Source organism: Nuphar pumila, chromosome 11, assembly GCF_984573655.1.
Source record: "Nuphar pumila chromosome 11, dmNupPumi1.hap1.1, whole genome shotgun sequence".
Taxonomy (NCBI): domain Eukaryota; kingdom Viridiplantae; phylum Streptophyta; class Magnoliopsida; order Nymphaeales; family Nymphaeaceae; genus Nuphar; species Nuphar pumila.
The window spans coordinates 113,874,004-113,889,853 of NC_143259.1; the positions used below are offsets into that span (position 1 = coordinate 113,874,004).

Here is a 15,850-nt window from a genome sequence, read left to right on the forward strand (position 1 = left end):
GAATACTAATAGCCACCAAGGCTACCACCACCATTATCATTTATTATGAAGAGAGAAAATCCTTGACGAAGAAGGATCTGGATGGTTGAAGGATAAAGACTTCAAAAGGCTCTTGAATTTTGGTTTTAATTTTTGAGGAAGATGGATCATCATTTCCAAGTTAACAGTATGTTTTCCAACGCTGCAAATTAATTGTTTGGAGGCAGGAATAGCATGGGATGCCAACAAAGCTCGTCAGATGTTGTGGACACAAATGCCCCTTTATAAAACAAGAGCAGCAATAGCAAGCAGCTGTCATCAAAATTTTTTTTTAAATTCCGCAGCCCATTTCATAGGGAAAATTTAAAAAAAAAATCCAAAAAAATGGAACGAAATGACCTTGGGTGCGGTCAACGCACCCAGGATCGGGTTGACCGCACCCGGTGCCACACCCGCATTGAGTCGCGTTGACGCGGGTGCGGCACCCTGCTAGCCGAATCCCTATGACATAGTGTATAACATATGTAATATAATATATATTACTTTTTGCATTTTAATATAATTTAAATTCTAAAAATATATTTTTTGGTTCCTTAGATGGCCAACTAATCCAACCTAAGTGTCGTCTATGCCTCGTAGGGATCTACAGCCTAGTCAATACTCAAGCTATGTCACATGGGTGCGGGTGCGGGTGCGGGTGCGGGTGCGGGTGCGGGTGCGGGTGCGACACGGGTGCGGCGCAATTTCAAAAATTTTGGACACGGGGACTCGGCTATATATATATATATAAGACTCGGTCAAAGTTGTGCCCATTAGGGGACAGAATTTTTTTTTTTAAATTCTGTAGCCCAGAAATTTAAAAAAAAAATCCATAAAATGGACTAAAATGACCCTAGGTGCGTTGACCGCCCCCAGGGTCGGGTTGACCGAGTCTGAGACGCACCCGTGTCGGTGCGTGTCGACGCGGGTGCGTCGACCTTGAAGCTGAGTCCGTGTGACATAGTACTCAAGTCATAGGGCTTTCTAACAATGCCTTTCACTACTCATTATTTTATCATTTCATTCTTTCTTACTCCTAAGATATTCAAGACTTATTATATTGATTTAGAGCAACCTATGTTTAAGCATTCTCTAAATTAAGGGCCAAATATAATAAATTATTTTTAATTGTATAATCTAACTAATCAGCTTAGTTTTCACATTAAACAGTTTTGAGTTTTCATGTTTTTGAATTTCCTTCATGATCTTCCCTAATTTCTTAGTTCCACTCTTTTTCCTTTTATTTTCATGGATATCATCTAAAACAATTCCAAGAGCCAAATTTTGACATCCTCCCAAAAAGTTATTATCCCAAAAAAAATCCCATGGCTAGTTAGAAACACACAAACAAAAAATATATCCAATATACCCTAGTTAGATACACAAACTAAAAATATACTTCCGCAAAGATCTATTCAAGATATTTCACAAAGAAAGGAAAATTTTGAATTTCAGTAAAGGTGTTCTACAGGAACAACATAGTACAAAAGTAACCTTTCAGAAGATTTCTACAATAAGAAGAGAACAACAAAAGTTATGCATGAGATATACACCAATCCTAAACACAACAAATGCAAATTTCTGAACTGCTAGATTATTGATCACACTTGATACATGGAATTTCACGTCATCCATGTTTAATAAAACATGTTCATTCCAATTTTTATGATTTTGAAGGCAAACCTCAAAGTCTGAAGTACGAGGATTCCCAATCATGACTGCAGTATTTGAGTCATCCTTGCGATTCAGCATTGAGAAATTTTCTTTATATGAACACAGAACCCATGTCAAGACCTCAGTAAAGCCAGCCATAGCAACCTGTGAGAAAAACCACTAAGCACTCAAAACTCATGAAATTTTATGTAACTCAATAAACAATCAACTACCATCACAAGCATTCTGAATAAAACATAGGCCTCAGCAAATACCATATCTGAAATGGCATGTAATCACAAGGAAACTAGGACAGGTGAATAGCACTGACAACAGTTCTTGTTTCACATAAAAATATCATATCATGATCGTCAATATCTATCTCAGCAATTTCTCAGTGAGGCAACTTCTCAAGATATAAATCTTAAAAAAAACTCAGGAAGACTTCAACATTGAAAGAAAACAAATCAAGAAAGACTAAAAAAGATTTTGGAGATGCTTTTTTTTTATATGTAAGGAAGGTGGAAAGTTTTTCAAACACAGAAAATAAGAAAAAACATTTTAATAAAAATAAATAAGAAAAATCATTTTAATAATACAAAAATAAAACATGCGAAATATATGATGAAATTATAATGTGACCAGTATATTTGTTATGAGGATATCATGATATTTTCCTGTTCTTTCATTACATCAATGATAATATCTCAATATTTTCTGAACATCAGTGACATCTGTGACTAAGATCAAACCATCAAACTGGATAATAAAACCTATGCTTGATAAATATACACCTAACTGGGTGGCACTGTTCAGATGAATAAGGTGAGTTTTGCTCAACCTTGCAATGGCTCAATGTTGTGAAATTGCTTATACAAAATCGCTTAATGAGTAATTAAACTATTAAGTAATATTGGCTCCACCTTCAATTACAAAATGACACAGATTTGAGGCATAAGTACACCCAAGATTCATAAAAGTTCAGCAAGTTAGATAGGTCGAGCCTATGAACATGTAGCACTAAGCCATGCAACTTTTAGATAAACTTACCTCGGAGGTGAAAAAAAAGTCCAGAGAAAAGCACACCAATGATTTATGCCTACATCAATAGCTATCAAGGCACCACAAGAATAACCAACATAGGGGAACCTCGACATTAGTCCAGCCTAGAATGTCTGCTTATTTAGCAGTGGAAGGCCAGACCACAGTAGTCCAGCCTAGAATGCCTGCTTATTCAGCAGTGTAAGGTCAGATGATATCATGATAGTATGCAAGTGCAAAGAATATGAATATAGAATTGGATAACATGAGAAATCCTCCCAGTAGATGCCATACAAGCACAGTAACCAAATATCACAATATTTTGAAATTGTAGCATCTTTTTAAAAGCTTTTTTTCAGAAAAGATAAAAATATATAATATTATGATAACTTAAAAGAACTCTAACAAATGAAATAATGCAAATATCGCAATAGTATTATGATATTTTCCAAGAAATTAAGTCACATTAAATTTTTAATTTTTGTTTTTAGTTTTTGAAAACTCTGAGATTTTCTGGAGAAAAAACATTTATTTTAAGTTCTTTGGGGAAAAAAATCCTCGGTGATATCATCACAAGGCCCATATTGATGGCTATGAGTGAAATACATGTGACATGTGAACAAGAATTGTCCACCCTTGGAACAAATGATTTTTTGTATCAGTGGCACCTGATAACAAGCAATTAAAACACTGATAAAAAAAGGATAAAATTCAGATACAACTCCTGCAAGCAGAGCCTTCAAGAATCACAACCATTATAACATTTGGCAATTAATTGAGCTACACTTAATTGATGAATCAAGTACATACTTCAATCAAAGACCTCAAATGCAACAACATAACCAATCCACCAACTAAAAAAAATCTGAAAGGACAGTGTGCTCCTAAAATCCAGTAAAATGCTTGACAATAAACAGTTTGTCAATACACCCTAACAGCAACACTGCAACACAAATCAATCTGCAGTACTAACTGTTCCTTTTGAGCATAATGAAGAAGCATATTACCAAGTCCTTTGGGTCAAGTTGATAGAGGGGCTAGTAAATTCGTCATTTCAAATGGCAGGATCATCAGACATTGCAGATGTTGCATGTTTTAAGGTGTGTGGTTTATGCACATTGCAGTTCCCACTAAATTTTTACACAAAGATTTACAACCAAATTAAACAATTGCATTTAAAGTAAGGCATTACCAGAATATCAGAATGCTTTACACATCATAGTTCCTGCCATACATTAATAAAGAAAGATTTATAAAAATATATTTTTGGGACCTCACTTCATAGCCTATCTGCTTATTAATTAATAAGTTCCTTTCCTTTTCTTCAAAAACCAAAGAAGAAATTACCATTGTCCTAACGCACAACAAAATGACTAAGATACAAGCCACTTAAAAAATCCTCAAGCTTAAAAATGACATTTTGTAGAACCTTCTGCTTGACATGTTGAATTCCAGATAAAGAATCGAGGAGAGAAATATTCATTTGTAAAGCAAAGAAAACACTTTCTGACTTCATATTTCCATTCCAGTTAGTAATTTCGTGTGACAATGAGAAATAGCAACACCAATCACAAGATTTAGCATCTTGTAAAACAACCCACTTCAACAAGCCAAACATACATTTGAGTGAATAAATAATTGACACAATAGTCCTAAGCTTAACAAAACAACAAGACATGACTACCAGCTAAATGGTGATCGGAACAAGATTTTAAATTCTTCATATGGACAAGTTTCAAAATAACAACTGGAACTGCAAATGCATCTGTCAGGCCACAAGAATGAGCCGTCATTTTCCTGCAACAATGGCCTTCACACAAACACATGCACAAAAAGACAAACAAATGCCTTTCAACAATTTTATATACCAATCAGTACCTCGAGTCTTATGAGATCAGTGATTTGATTCAGTGGCTGTTGGTGTCCTTGTGTGAATGTCTCTGGCTTTGTTTTGGGGATTTTATTATATCCATATGCAATAGCAACATCCTTAATATAAAAAAAGCACCTTCATTTAGTTTCCAACAAACAAATACAGAACAGGTCAAAACAAATTATGGAATATATAACCCATAATGCTCACAACAGACTTTCACCATGCTCAAAATGCTACACTTGTACCTCCATCACGTCACAAGCATGCAGTACATCACTTCTAGTCGGGGGCACAGACAAGTGAATGTGCTGAAGACCATCATTTGATTCAAACAGTTGACCATGTAATTGCATTCTATTCAAAAGAGTTATCACCTAACACAAATGAAAGAGCAACAAATTTACAACAAATATTATAATTTCCTATACAGGATAGTTAATTGAAATTTGAAAATGGGAACGGTAGTATTCACTTAAAACAGCAAAAATGTACCAATCACTATAAATAAAAACTAATTTAACATGTTGATCAAGTTAAAAATTTTGGACAAGAAGCCAAAGGAATGTATAACATCAGCAACCACCAAAACAAATAGTAGAACAGGATATGCAGAACAGGAACATATATTCAATGTAGATGTCTAACCTTTAGGGAAGTGTAAACAAACTGAGGCAATCACAATTTTGAACCTGTGACCCACAGGGATGACAAGAAACTTCCAAAATGATTGAACAATAATTTAAAAGAAAATTTTCCAATAACTTCAAGTTAAAAGCTGAACCTAGGACATTTCTTCTCCAAGTGTTATATATCTATATATATATATGAAAAGGCAACTGCAAATCAGAAATATACCCCTAAATATTTAGAAGGTACAACATGATGAAAAGTTGAAGGTGAAAAGTCTGCTATCCAGGAAACTTATATATCACTAGTAGGCTACTCCTTATTAGCCACCTAGGGCTCTTGATCAAGTGTTTCCTGAGTTCATGGGCAAGAAGGATTGATCTAACTCATCTTATGTCTTCACAGAAACTAGGATTGACTTTCCTAAGTAATCTGATTCCTTCATGTGCTTACGAACATCCAACTTTAAAAGTACAAGAACTTCTTGACAGTGTTATTTGATGCTTCTAATGTTGGCTTAATGAAAATAAACTTAATACTAAGTTTTAAAAGCCAACGGACTGTTAGGCGCTAAATCAGCAAGCAAAAGATATGGGAAAAACCAAGTTGTCAACAATAAGAAAATGTTACGAAATACTACAAAGAATTCAACAGAAAATAGAAATACCAACAAAAGATTCTTATTTGTAGAAGGATAAATTTCTGCCACATAAAATCTTTCAAAAGAAAATTCTGTGACACAACTTCAGCTGTTCAGCAAATACCTCAGCAGGTTCCAGTTTAACACCAATAGTGTTGGCGATATACGGAAAAGGAACATCCAACTTCGAAAAGGACAAATCAGGATATATTTTTGTCTTATCCCCGGAGTATATCACCTCAACTGGTTCAACCTGGAACTTTCTTTCACAGTATACTGAAAACATGGTCACCTTTGACAAACAAAAGAAAGTACCACATCATACAAGTGATATAATATCTTCATAAAAAAACTTACAACCTGGATAAAGTATAAAGCAACATTGATTATTGCTAACCATTGTATTCAAGACAATGTTGGCCTTTGTCAAGTCTGTTGCTGTACATTCAATAAACACGTTCTTTGTTTCTAATGTGATTGCAGAGTGTGCTCCATTAATGATAGGAGGCAAGGACAAGACTGTCCTGCAGAAAGCAAAATGTAATCAGTTTGAAAGCCAAAACCAGGTTAAACATATAAGCTACTCTGCTTACAATTTTTTATTAATAAATGCAGAAATTTCTTTGAAAGGCTGTAGATGTCAATATGTGAAACATAGTCACCGATATCGACAATATTTTGAAAATATCGCGAGATTTTCTGAGAAATTAAGGTAGCCAATAATATCGAGAAGATCTCGTGATATTTTCAAAATATCACCAAAATGAAAATATTGTGATACTATCACGATATTTATGAAAAAAAATCTTACTTTATATATTTTAAGCCACTTTTTTGTATTTTTTTCTTTTGTATTTCCAAACTTATTTCTTTATATTTTGCACGAAAATTTGATACAGAACCTATTATTTTCTTATCTTTCTTATTATTTTGTATACAACAACAACAACTACGCCTTCATCCCAAAACAATTGGGGTCGGCGTTTCTTATTATTTTTTATATTTTTAAATTTTTTTAAACTCTCGAGATTTTCCCGAGAAAACCCAGTTTTCAAAAATCCTTTCGAAAAAAAACCTCTCCAAGACATTACCTTGAACGATATAGGCAACTATGTGTGAAACTGAGACACGCATCAGAAAACTTCTGACAGATATGGTTTAAATAGAGCTCATAAATCAAATTGTTTGAAGATTTAAGTAGATAATCATCAAATAAAGTTGTACATAATATATTAGACACCTCAAAGTACAGGATGCTAAAGAATATTCAATTAGCAAATAAGAATGTGTACCTATTAGAGTCATATATGACTGGATACACTGGAGAGTTCTCAATTATATGCAAGAATTTTTTTAACTTCAAATCTCCCTGAGAAGATTACAAAAACTATAAATCAGAAAAAAGTGGTGAACGGCTATTATAACATATGCAACAAAAATGGTCTTCTACCTAGCCATTTCTAAAATAAATTTGGTGTAACACGTGGAAAAAGAAATTTGTGCACACATACTTTATAGAACTCCATCAGCTCATCTGCTCTGAAGTTTTTCACCTGAAAAACAAAAGCATTGGATGGACATAAAGAAAGTATAGAAAGAACTGAAAAAGATAATATTGAGTATTGACAGTGCCAAATTCAAACAGGTAGAAGAAAATATATATATATATATATATATATATATATATATATATATATATATATATATATATATATTATGGGAAGAGTTGAATATTGAAAGTTTTATCATTTCATACAATTTTGGCATCTATACTCTTTGTTTTATAATAGTAAATTGATCAAAGCTCCCCCACGTATTTATTATGCAGTTTACTTGAATGGAATTTTCATCAACCATTCACTACAAATTGTAAGTTCCAATTTAATGATAAGTATGAATTCTTCTGACACGACATGGACAAGAAGAGGTCCAACAATCAATGCTTCCAAGAGTATTTACACAATATCCTAGAGCTAAAAGTCCATTAATTGAGTTGGAAAGAAAAAATCAATGCATATTTCATTTTTAGTGCTTATAAACATGACAACAGGCATGATTATATGCAGTCATCCAAACATTCAAATAACCAAAATAGCCTTCTTGGCAGAACAAAAATTAGTAAAGACTAGCTTAGTGAAAAGAGAAAGTGCCTTCAGGTACCAAAAGGTTTATAAATGTACAGATCTTACAAATGCACATGATTTGCACACTCCATGCTTTTGATCTAACTTATGGTGCATCAATCTCATCAAGAAATGACAATAAAATCACACAATCACAAACTATTAGTGGATAATTCATCATAAGACATCCAATACTGAAGATATAAGTTCCATAACTAAAGTTATGCATCAGAAAAAGAAAGAAAAAAGGTCCATGTTTCACATAGCAAACTAAGCAGACAAGGAATCATTGTACATCAACATGTGGATGAGTGTATCTGCATTCTTTGGACATCTCTAAAAATTTAAACATATCCCGCTTAGATACTAGAGCAGAACATGAAAAAGATTGGACATTCCATTATAACTCCAAGTCAAAAGATAATCTTAACAGATAAAGGACACTGTGTTAGTGAGGCTACTGCATAGCAGAAAAAAATTAACTAAATAAATAGATAGATCAGCATCAGACACTTACAATCAAACAAATGGACAATTCATTCAACAAGGAACCAATGCCTAAATTGCTCATGATGGGATAGATGTGCATCACAACCATATGGGGATATTATTATTTACCTGTTTCAAGGGTACAAAGTTTATCTCCCGAGGAGACAAAGCCTGTAAAAGGAGACACCAGTGTCAGTCTCGCAATGCCCAAAGTTATAGAAGTTTCCTACAACCTTGTGATAACCATAATTCAAAGAATATATCACCCAAAACAGGTAGAAGTTGAAATAACATTGGCAAACTGTAAATTCTATAATTTGGTGATCAATTATATCGATGTACTAGATGCTACAACTCGCAAATCTTTTCAAGCAACTACAGAACTAAGATGTTGATATAGGGAAGCTAAGCTCACAAATTGAAAAATAGTGTTAGAACTGAAAACAGGTTCCATGAATCAAGGAAACAAAACAACAGATTACATGAGGCAACCAAGGAATGAATTCTTTACAAGGACCAGGAGGATCCAAGAGTCCATACGTGGAAGCTAAATGTCCAGAGCTATTTAGGTTCAAATCAGCCTCAATGAACCATAGATTGTGGGAGGAAGTGAACTTTTCTCATAGAGGCATATGAGTTTGCCAGACTTTAAACAGCAACTAGCTTGTTCCTTTTCTAATTACTAATCATAGAAAATGAGATTCCACAGATTACAAATAAGAGATAATTATAAGTAGCATAAGTTACAACAAAACCAAGAAAAAAAAGGCCACAACTTGCAGCCAAATAAGGATGGACAGTAACAACCTCTAACTTCAGGAAGCACTCCAACTTCCTATTAAAGCAATATATAGACTATTAATGTGATATAGAATATTGTTAACAATAACCAGGTTACTGACACATGTTAGCAAAAAGGACTCATCACAAAGAAAATAGCACATGAAAGTAGGAATTCAGTTCACGTGTGTGATGGTATTAAGCTACCACGGAACCGTGGCTCTGAGCCTTCATTACCCATCCAAGGTAACAAAGAAAGCAGAAAGCAGTCATGACTGACCTCATATGTGAAAGGCCCCTTTAATGTATCCAGGTCATGCGTCCCAATAGCAACAAGAGTTCTCTTCCTGCCAAACAATTCAGAATTTTTTCCTTTACATATATTTCCTACAAGCCTCATATTGACAATGTACAGATAGAACGCATATAGAGGTCTAAAAATAAGAACTCCTTCATACGTTAAAAAAAGAAAAAGGATCCTACAGCCAAAATAGGTAAGAAACGGATGAATGTTCTTATTGGCTTATAAGTGATGGTGGTAACACAAGAAAGATTATATTAGAAAACCTACCAGGAACAATGTCAAAGAAGGCAAAGTTGCCCACAAGAGAAAGGGCACATTAATGTAAATACTGTAATGGATGAACAAGAATGATGCACTCAACAGGGTAAGTGCATCTAACGCATCTTTTAAACTTTGGTGAGAGTGGATGATGAATTACAGGTTAAAATTCATAGATGCTAGGTAATGAGCTCTCTATTAAAAGCCTTATTTTTTAATATGCAGGCCACTTATTAGATGCCAACTCATGAAACAAGATTGAACCAGAAGATAACAAAGTGCCTTAAGGTGCAAAACCATGATAACTGGTAACTAATCAATATAAGCCCAAGGGAAAACTTCTTCATGAAAATTACCTACAGATATTCTGATGCAACCTGTCTTGAAGATCAATGAAGCTGCTATATTTTGCTTCGTTAAAGGTAACTCCCCTCAGAACAGCACACACGATGAATGGACGAATACGAGACGTCTGCCAAACATAAACTACTTAAAATGCAACTTACCAGATCACTATAAAAGTTAAGCTCCAGATGAAAATTGTGCCTGAAATACCTCTGGCTTCACATGCATTTTAAGCATGGAGTTTTTTGGCATGTCAACCACTCTATATGTAGGTATCTCATCAACACCAATGAAGATGCGTAGAGCTTGTGCAAGCCCTTCAAGACAGAGAAGGTCATACCTGTTCATTGCAAAGAAAATAACAGATGAATGAACATTCTTTTAAACCAATTAAACATTTGCTCTCTTTCTAAGAACGTAATGTACTACTACAAGTTTTCTCTGCAAAAGCTCCAATGAACGAAAACTAACATGATCGTGTAACAAATAAAACATAATTATGATGATGAAGAGTATTCTTTCAGTAATTTTTCATGTAAAATTCACATTTATGAACAGGAAAGCGTGGTAAAAAATGTTTTCACATAGTTATTTGGAAGAGATATAGTAATAACTACTTGCAAAGCACATTTTTCTGAACCTACTACTAGATTACCATTACAAGTGAGTTTTGGTATTCCAGGTAGACTGAAATGATAGAATTGGTTGTCCTTCCTGGTTTATAGTAACACATACAATCATAAAAAATATGCTTTATAACGCTATATGAGTGCAAACACATGCGTTTTCTACCAACCCCATGATAACGCGTTCTGCATAATGATTTATATTTAGGAAACATATGATATTTATAATCATTAATCCTTTTTTTTCTCCCAGATTTATCCATTACACCAATATATCCCAGTGCATTAATTTGTCAGTACAACATACTAATAACATGTTCTGTTTTGGATTTCTTCAGTAAATTTATTAATTCATTTTTAATGCCTCCAAATCAAAAGTTCACCAAGCAATCATGTGAAAATGCCCAAGAAATTATTCATGGTTTCACCAATTACATCAAGAACTTGTTGTATCAAAAGTCTAATGCATCAATGCTTTATTCGAACCCAATTCATGCCATGCATGAACTTGATTTTTTTCATTGTTAAACGTGTGTAGCATAGATACAGATGCCAATATCAGGAATGAAATTGGTCAATAAAATTCAACCACTTCAAAAAATAAAAACAATGAGACACTGTTGCTAAGTTAGCTAAGTTGCCAAAAATGGACATCACCTATTAGCAGGAACCTCAATCTTGTAAATGACCTCCTCATCCTCTGATGCTTCTTCTTCTAGGTGCTTCTCTTTCCTAATTATGGCTTTCTCGGTCGTCTATGAATTAACATAACAACGTAAAGCGCGAATTAGTTCAAAAGAATGAAGGTGGCTGTCAAAGAAAGCACACATTCATCAAGCATAAACAACAAACTTAACAAGCAGAAATCACAAATTCTCCATTTACAACACAGGAAAATCCAATTTCACGTGTACCCACTAGAAAATGGATGAGTTTAACTACCCAGATTCCCCAATTCTCCAACAAAAAATCCCAAAAACTTCAAGAAATCTTGAACTACGTTACCAATTCAAGAGAGGGGAAAAATACATTGGTGATAGAAAAAACTCACAAACCACAAGAAACGTAACAAACAAATCGTTAAAAAAAAATATATGAAAAGGAAGAAGAAGAAAGAAAAAAGGCGTTCCGACGGACTCACGACGTCGTCGAGCTCGATTCCGAAGTCGAAGCATAGCGACTCGAATTCCTCTTGGGCTGATTCAGCGACGCACGAACGCGGAAAATGCAACAAAACCAGCAATTCAGAATGCCGAAACAGATGCAATCGAAAATAAATAGAAGGGAGGGATGAAGGAGGAGATATCGATATGATGGGTACTTACTGTAAGACCTCCCGAGAGCAGAGAACAGACGGTCTCTCCCGATACTAACTGTAGGCATAGCGGCTTTGCTTCGATCGGCTTCGCCCTCCCCCTCCCTGCAGATGCACTCTCACGCAGAGAAGAGAGAGAGAGAGGTTGGGGAAGAACAAATTAGGGTTGAGACTTGAGAACCTAGCCAAGCTCAGACCTAATTGCATAAATTAGGGGTTGAATCTGGGCCTCAACTTGGCTCGATCACGGGACCAATGGACCTAGACCGACTTTCACCTGGATCGAACCAGTTTACTAGGCCCACTGGTCGATACCTGTAGTTCAGTGGAAGGGGTAGGGGGGGTTGTTATACTCCCATAGAACCAATGTCCCAAAGATACATAGACACGATGACACGTGACTCAGGTTCGACACTTAAGTTCGAAATTCTTTAGAAAATAAGATATCAAGATACTTTATTTTTTAATTTGTAATCAATAAAAACTTTATTTTTGATATTTTACTAATAAAAAATCGTATTTAATAAGATAACTTTAAAATGAGAAAAAAAATGAACATACATGGTTGGATCGTGTCTCCACATGTCCATGTGACACAGCATACACGAAGAGCTGCGTGAGTTCCTCTTGTCTCACTTCTTTCAATGATCTACTCTTTCAAAGGTCACATGGTTTTTTTCCCCATGAATCAGAATGTGTAGGGAAAGTTTTGTCCATTGTTTGAGACGCGCGATAAAACTTGCACGGGAACAAAGTTGTATGAGTTTGAGGAGTCTGGATATAGGGCTGTCAACGGGTCGGATTTGTATGGGGTACCCTACCTAATCAGAACATGAATCTTGGGGTAAATGCCATCCTGAATAATATTTAGGTCAATGTGAACCCGACCTGAGCAATCTGTGGGCCACGATTTTTACCGGGTACCTGACCTAACCCCGCTTTTTTGCCAAGTATCCAATCCAACCCATGTATTTTTAATAATTTTCTTCTTGAAATTATATGGATCCAGAACTGAGATTGCATTTTTGTGACCCGACAAAACTTGAACCCAATGATTTGTTATTTGGGCAGGTTCGGGGTACCCCCACCCATTGATGGCTCTATCAAGATTCATGCATCCCCTAATTCATCTATATCTTCATACCTCTCTTTCAGATTTCATTGATGCAAGTTGTTTTGATCAAATCAAACTCCATAGATGTGATCTACCTCATCCATTTAACTAAAATAAACACTTAATCACCTGAATATACTTGCTTGATGGATTTTTTGGTAAAATTCAAAATTCAATAAATGAGAAAAGGCCAAAATTTGTAATTTAGAAAAAAACATATAAAAAAGAACGATCCAAGGGATGTTTCTTATTAAATCAACTATGTTAAATCTATCTATGAGGTTAAATTTAATCGAAGGAACTGGCATCAATAAGATTTCGAAGGTTACTTGCTAGGGAGATGACATAAGGGAGTGGAACCCAATTGGTATTTGAGATGCAGGACAAACGCCGCCCGTTGGGACAAAGAGCACCCTATGGCTCACGGGACCCTAAGAATGTGACTAAAGAGCCAGGCACTGTTTGTCCAGGCAATCAAATGTCCCATAACCAGAATATATATTAATCAAAAAGTACATGTCAAGGCACAAGGTTGGGGCTTTGGCTTCATAGAGTTGTTACCATGATGAGATACAATAAAAATTGGTAATGATATTGAATCTAGAAATCAAACCAAGATTATCTTGCATAGGTGCATATAAATTTAGTAGTTCTAGAAATTAACAAAAGATTTTAGTAAAAAATTATGACACGCATTTGTATGTCACATCGGATTTTGTTTTTGATGTTAAAAAGGTGTAAAGCATGGAAACCTTTGGTTGATAGGCAGCTTTTCGATAAAGAAATAAACTAACAATAGTCTCTGATGCTCGATCGAAGTAGTTGTTAAGTCATGTTCTAGCTCTGTTAGTGTACTTGGAACCTATGATTGAAATTATTCAAGGAGTGAGTCTACAACTCGATAAAGAATATTTATAATCAATAAAAGACTCTGACTTACAATTGTAGTGGAGTCTAAGCACCTAGTCTGGGTTTAATTTTTGACATACTACATAAGTTTGTATCTTTTAAATTTCTTCCTTAATTCTTTCAACATCATCAACTAACACTCACTCATACCTAATTATAATGCTAAGTCAGTTGTAACGGTTATAGCCGTATGTGGGCGTAGCAACCTGTGTAGAATAATCCAATTTTAAATTGTTGGTCAAACTATGAACCACAGGCTCCTAGTGATCTCTGAATCACGAAGCACTGCAATGAAAACAAAAATAGAACCCCACTGCAGTGACGGAGCCAGAAGTTTTTCGTTGGGTGGGCAGACTTCAGGTCTCGGGGACAATGCTATGGTCTTAAAGGTAGAAGGGGCACGACCCCTTCCCGACCTTCACCCTCTCATCAGATGTAGCTGACAACCAGAGGTTGTCAACTTCCTCTCTCTCTCTCTCTAACAACACCGACAACCATAGCTACTAGCCTCCTCTTAATGGCCACACCGACCTCTCGTAAAACAAAAAGAAAACAAGAAAGAGAAGGGAGGGTTTACTTCTCCTGGATCGCTCTCTTAAACCCTCTTTTCCTCTAGAAACTCTCTCACTTAATGTGTTTTTTATTCTTTCAAATGGGGTAGGGAGACTCATTGTGAGAGAACCCTCAAGGCGGGTGAGGATAAGCCTCACCCTCCCAACAATGGGGTGTGTGGTTTATCCTCATCCCCATGTATATGAGAAGGGAAAGCAGTTTCTCTTTTTCAGGAATTGTGTTCCCCCAATTTCGTTCTCACTTTTTTTTTTTAATTCTTATCGTCCCCACCCGAGAGAGTCGGGTGGGTTTTACATACTGTAATAAAGATCAAAGTCTAGAGATGTAAATGGTTTAGATTTGAGTTACATGTGGCCAATACCATATTCAACTAATTAAATGTTGGCTAAATGGATTCGATTTTATATTTACATTTTGATGGTAAAAAGCTCATACCCAATACGCTTTTCTGCATATAAACAGATTTTAATATTCATCATTTTCATATACTCACTAGATTCAGTAGCAAAAAGCAAAACCATATCCATATCCAATTATAGTCGGATATAGTTTTGACTTGTAAATCATAAATGAAGTTGGATTCGGTCGGATATTGGATAAAATCTGATCCATTGACATCCCAATTGGAGATTGAGAATGACTAAAGGAGAACTGAAAACCCTTTGATTGCTTAAAAAAAAAAATTAATGAACACTATCATACTCAAAGACACCTAAGGGCTTGTATTTTGTTATAAAACTCAGCAAATAGTCCACCTCTCACACTAGGAATAGTTTCCCAAATGAGTTCAACCTTGCGGCAAAGAAAACACACCCGGGGCACCAAATTCTCGACCTCCTTCAACTTGAAAGCCCTGAGTCCATCTACATAACCAGATGTTAGAAATCCAATTGCTGGTCTTTTGAAGAAATATTTTGTGCTGAAAAGCCATGTCATATACACAAGCAGTAATGAGGAATGTTCCAATGTCCACAAAATTAACCAATCCATGTGAAAAAAGGCACTTGAGAAAATGTCCCATAGCTGCACATTGCCGTGGAGAGTAATTGTTAAAGTAGTTTTTTGTCTGAACACTAAGTTGATGCTAAAATAGGCTAAAACTTTTCTTTACTTTTTTTTTTCCTTTCCAAGGTTGGGGTTGAGTCACATTGGCATAGCT

At 35.2% G+C, this 15,850-nt stretch overlaps 1 protein-coding gene across 3 annotated transcripts in view; it reads right to left on the minus strand.

Annotated features, from left to right (window-relative positions):
• LOC149822918 (tRNA synthetase beta subunit family protein) overlaps positions 1–12,412 on the minus strand; it is a 35,662-nt gene extending 23,250 nt beyond the window's left edge. For 2 of the 3 annotated variants that reach the window (XR_016425762.1, XM_089980172.1), the window contains exons 1-14: positions 12,106–12,412; positions 11,922–11,977; positions 11,438–11,535; positions 10,365–10,494; positions 10,166–10,281; positions 9,528–9,594; positions 8,597–8,638; positions 7,367–7,408; positions 7,148–7,224; positions 6,253–6,379; positions 5,980–6,147; positions 4,834–4,962; positions 4,591–4,701; positions 1,702–1,836 (exon numbers count right to left, since the gene is read on the minus strand). Coding sequence is in view for 2 of the 3 variants with exons in the window: in XM_089980172.1 (XP_089836298.1) it covers positions 1,702–1,836; positions 4,591–4,701; positions 4,834–4,962; positions 5,980–6,147; positions 6,253–6,379; positions 7,148–7,224; positions 7,367–7,408; positions 8,597–8,638; positions 9,528–9,594; positions 10,166–10,281; positions 10,365–10,494; positions 11,438–11,535; positions 11,922–11,977; positions 12,106–12,163 (1,356 nt within the window). In the remaining variant the exon portion in view is untranslated. The remainder of the gene's footprint in view (positions 1–1,701; positions 1,837–4,590; positions 4,702–4,833; positions 4,963–5,979; positions 6,148–6,252; positions 6,380–7,147; positions 7,225–7,366; positions 7,409–8,596; positions 8,639–9,527; positions 9,595–10,165; positions 10,282–10,364; positions 10,495–11,437; positions 11,536–11,921; positions 11,978–12,105) is intronic. The other variant, XM_089980173.1, reaches the window with a different exon arrangement.
• Between the last annotated feature and the right edge of the window lie 3,438 nt (positions 12,413–15,850).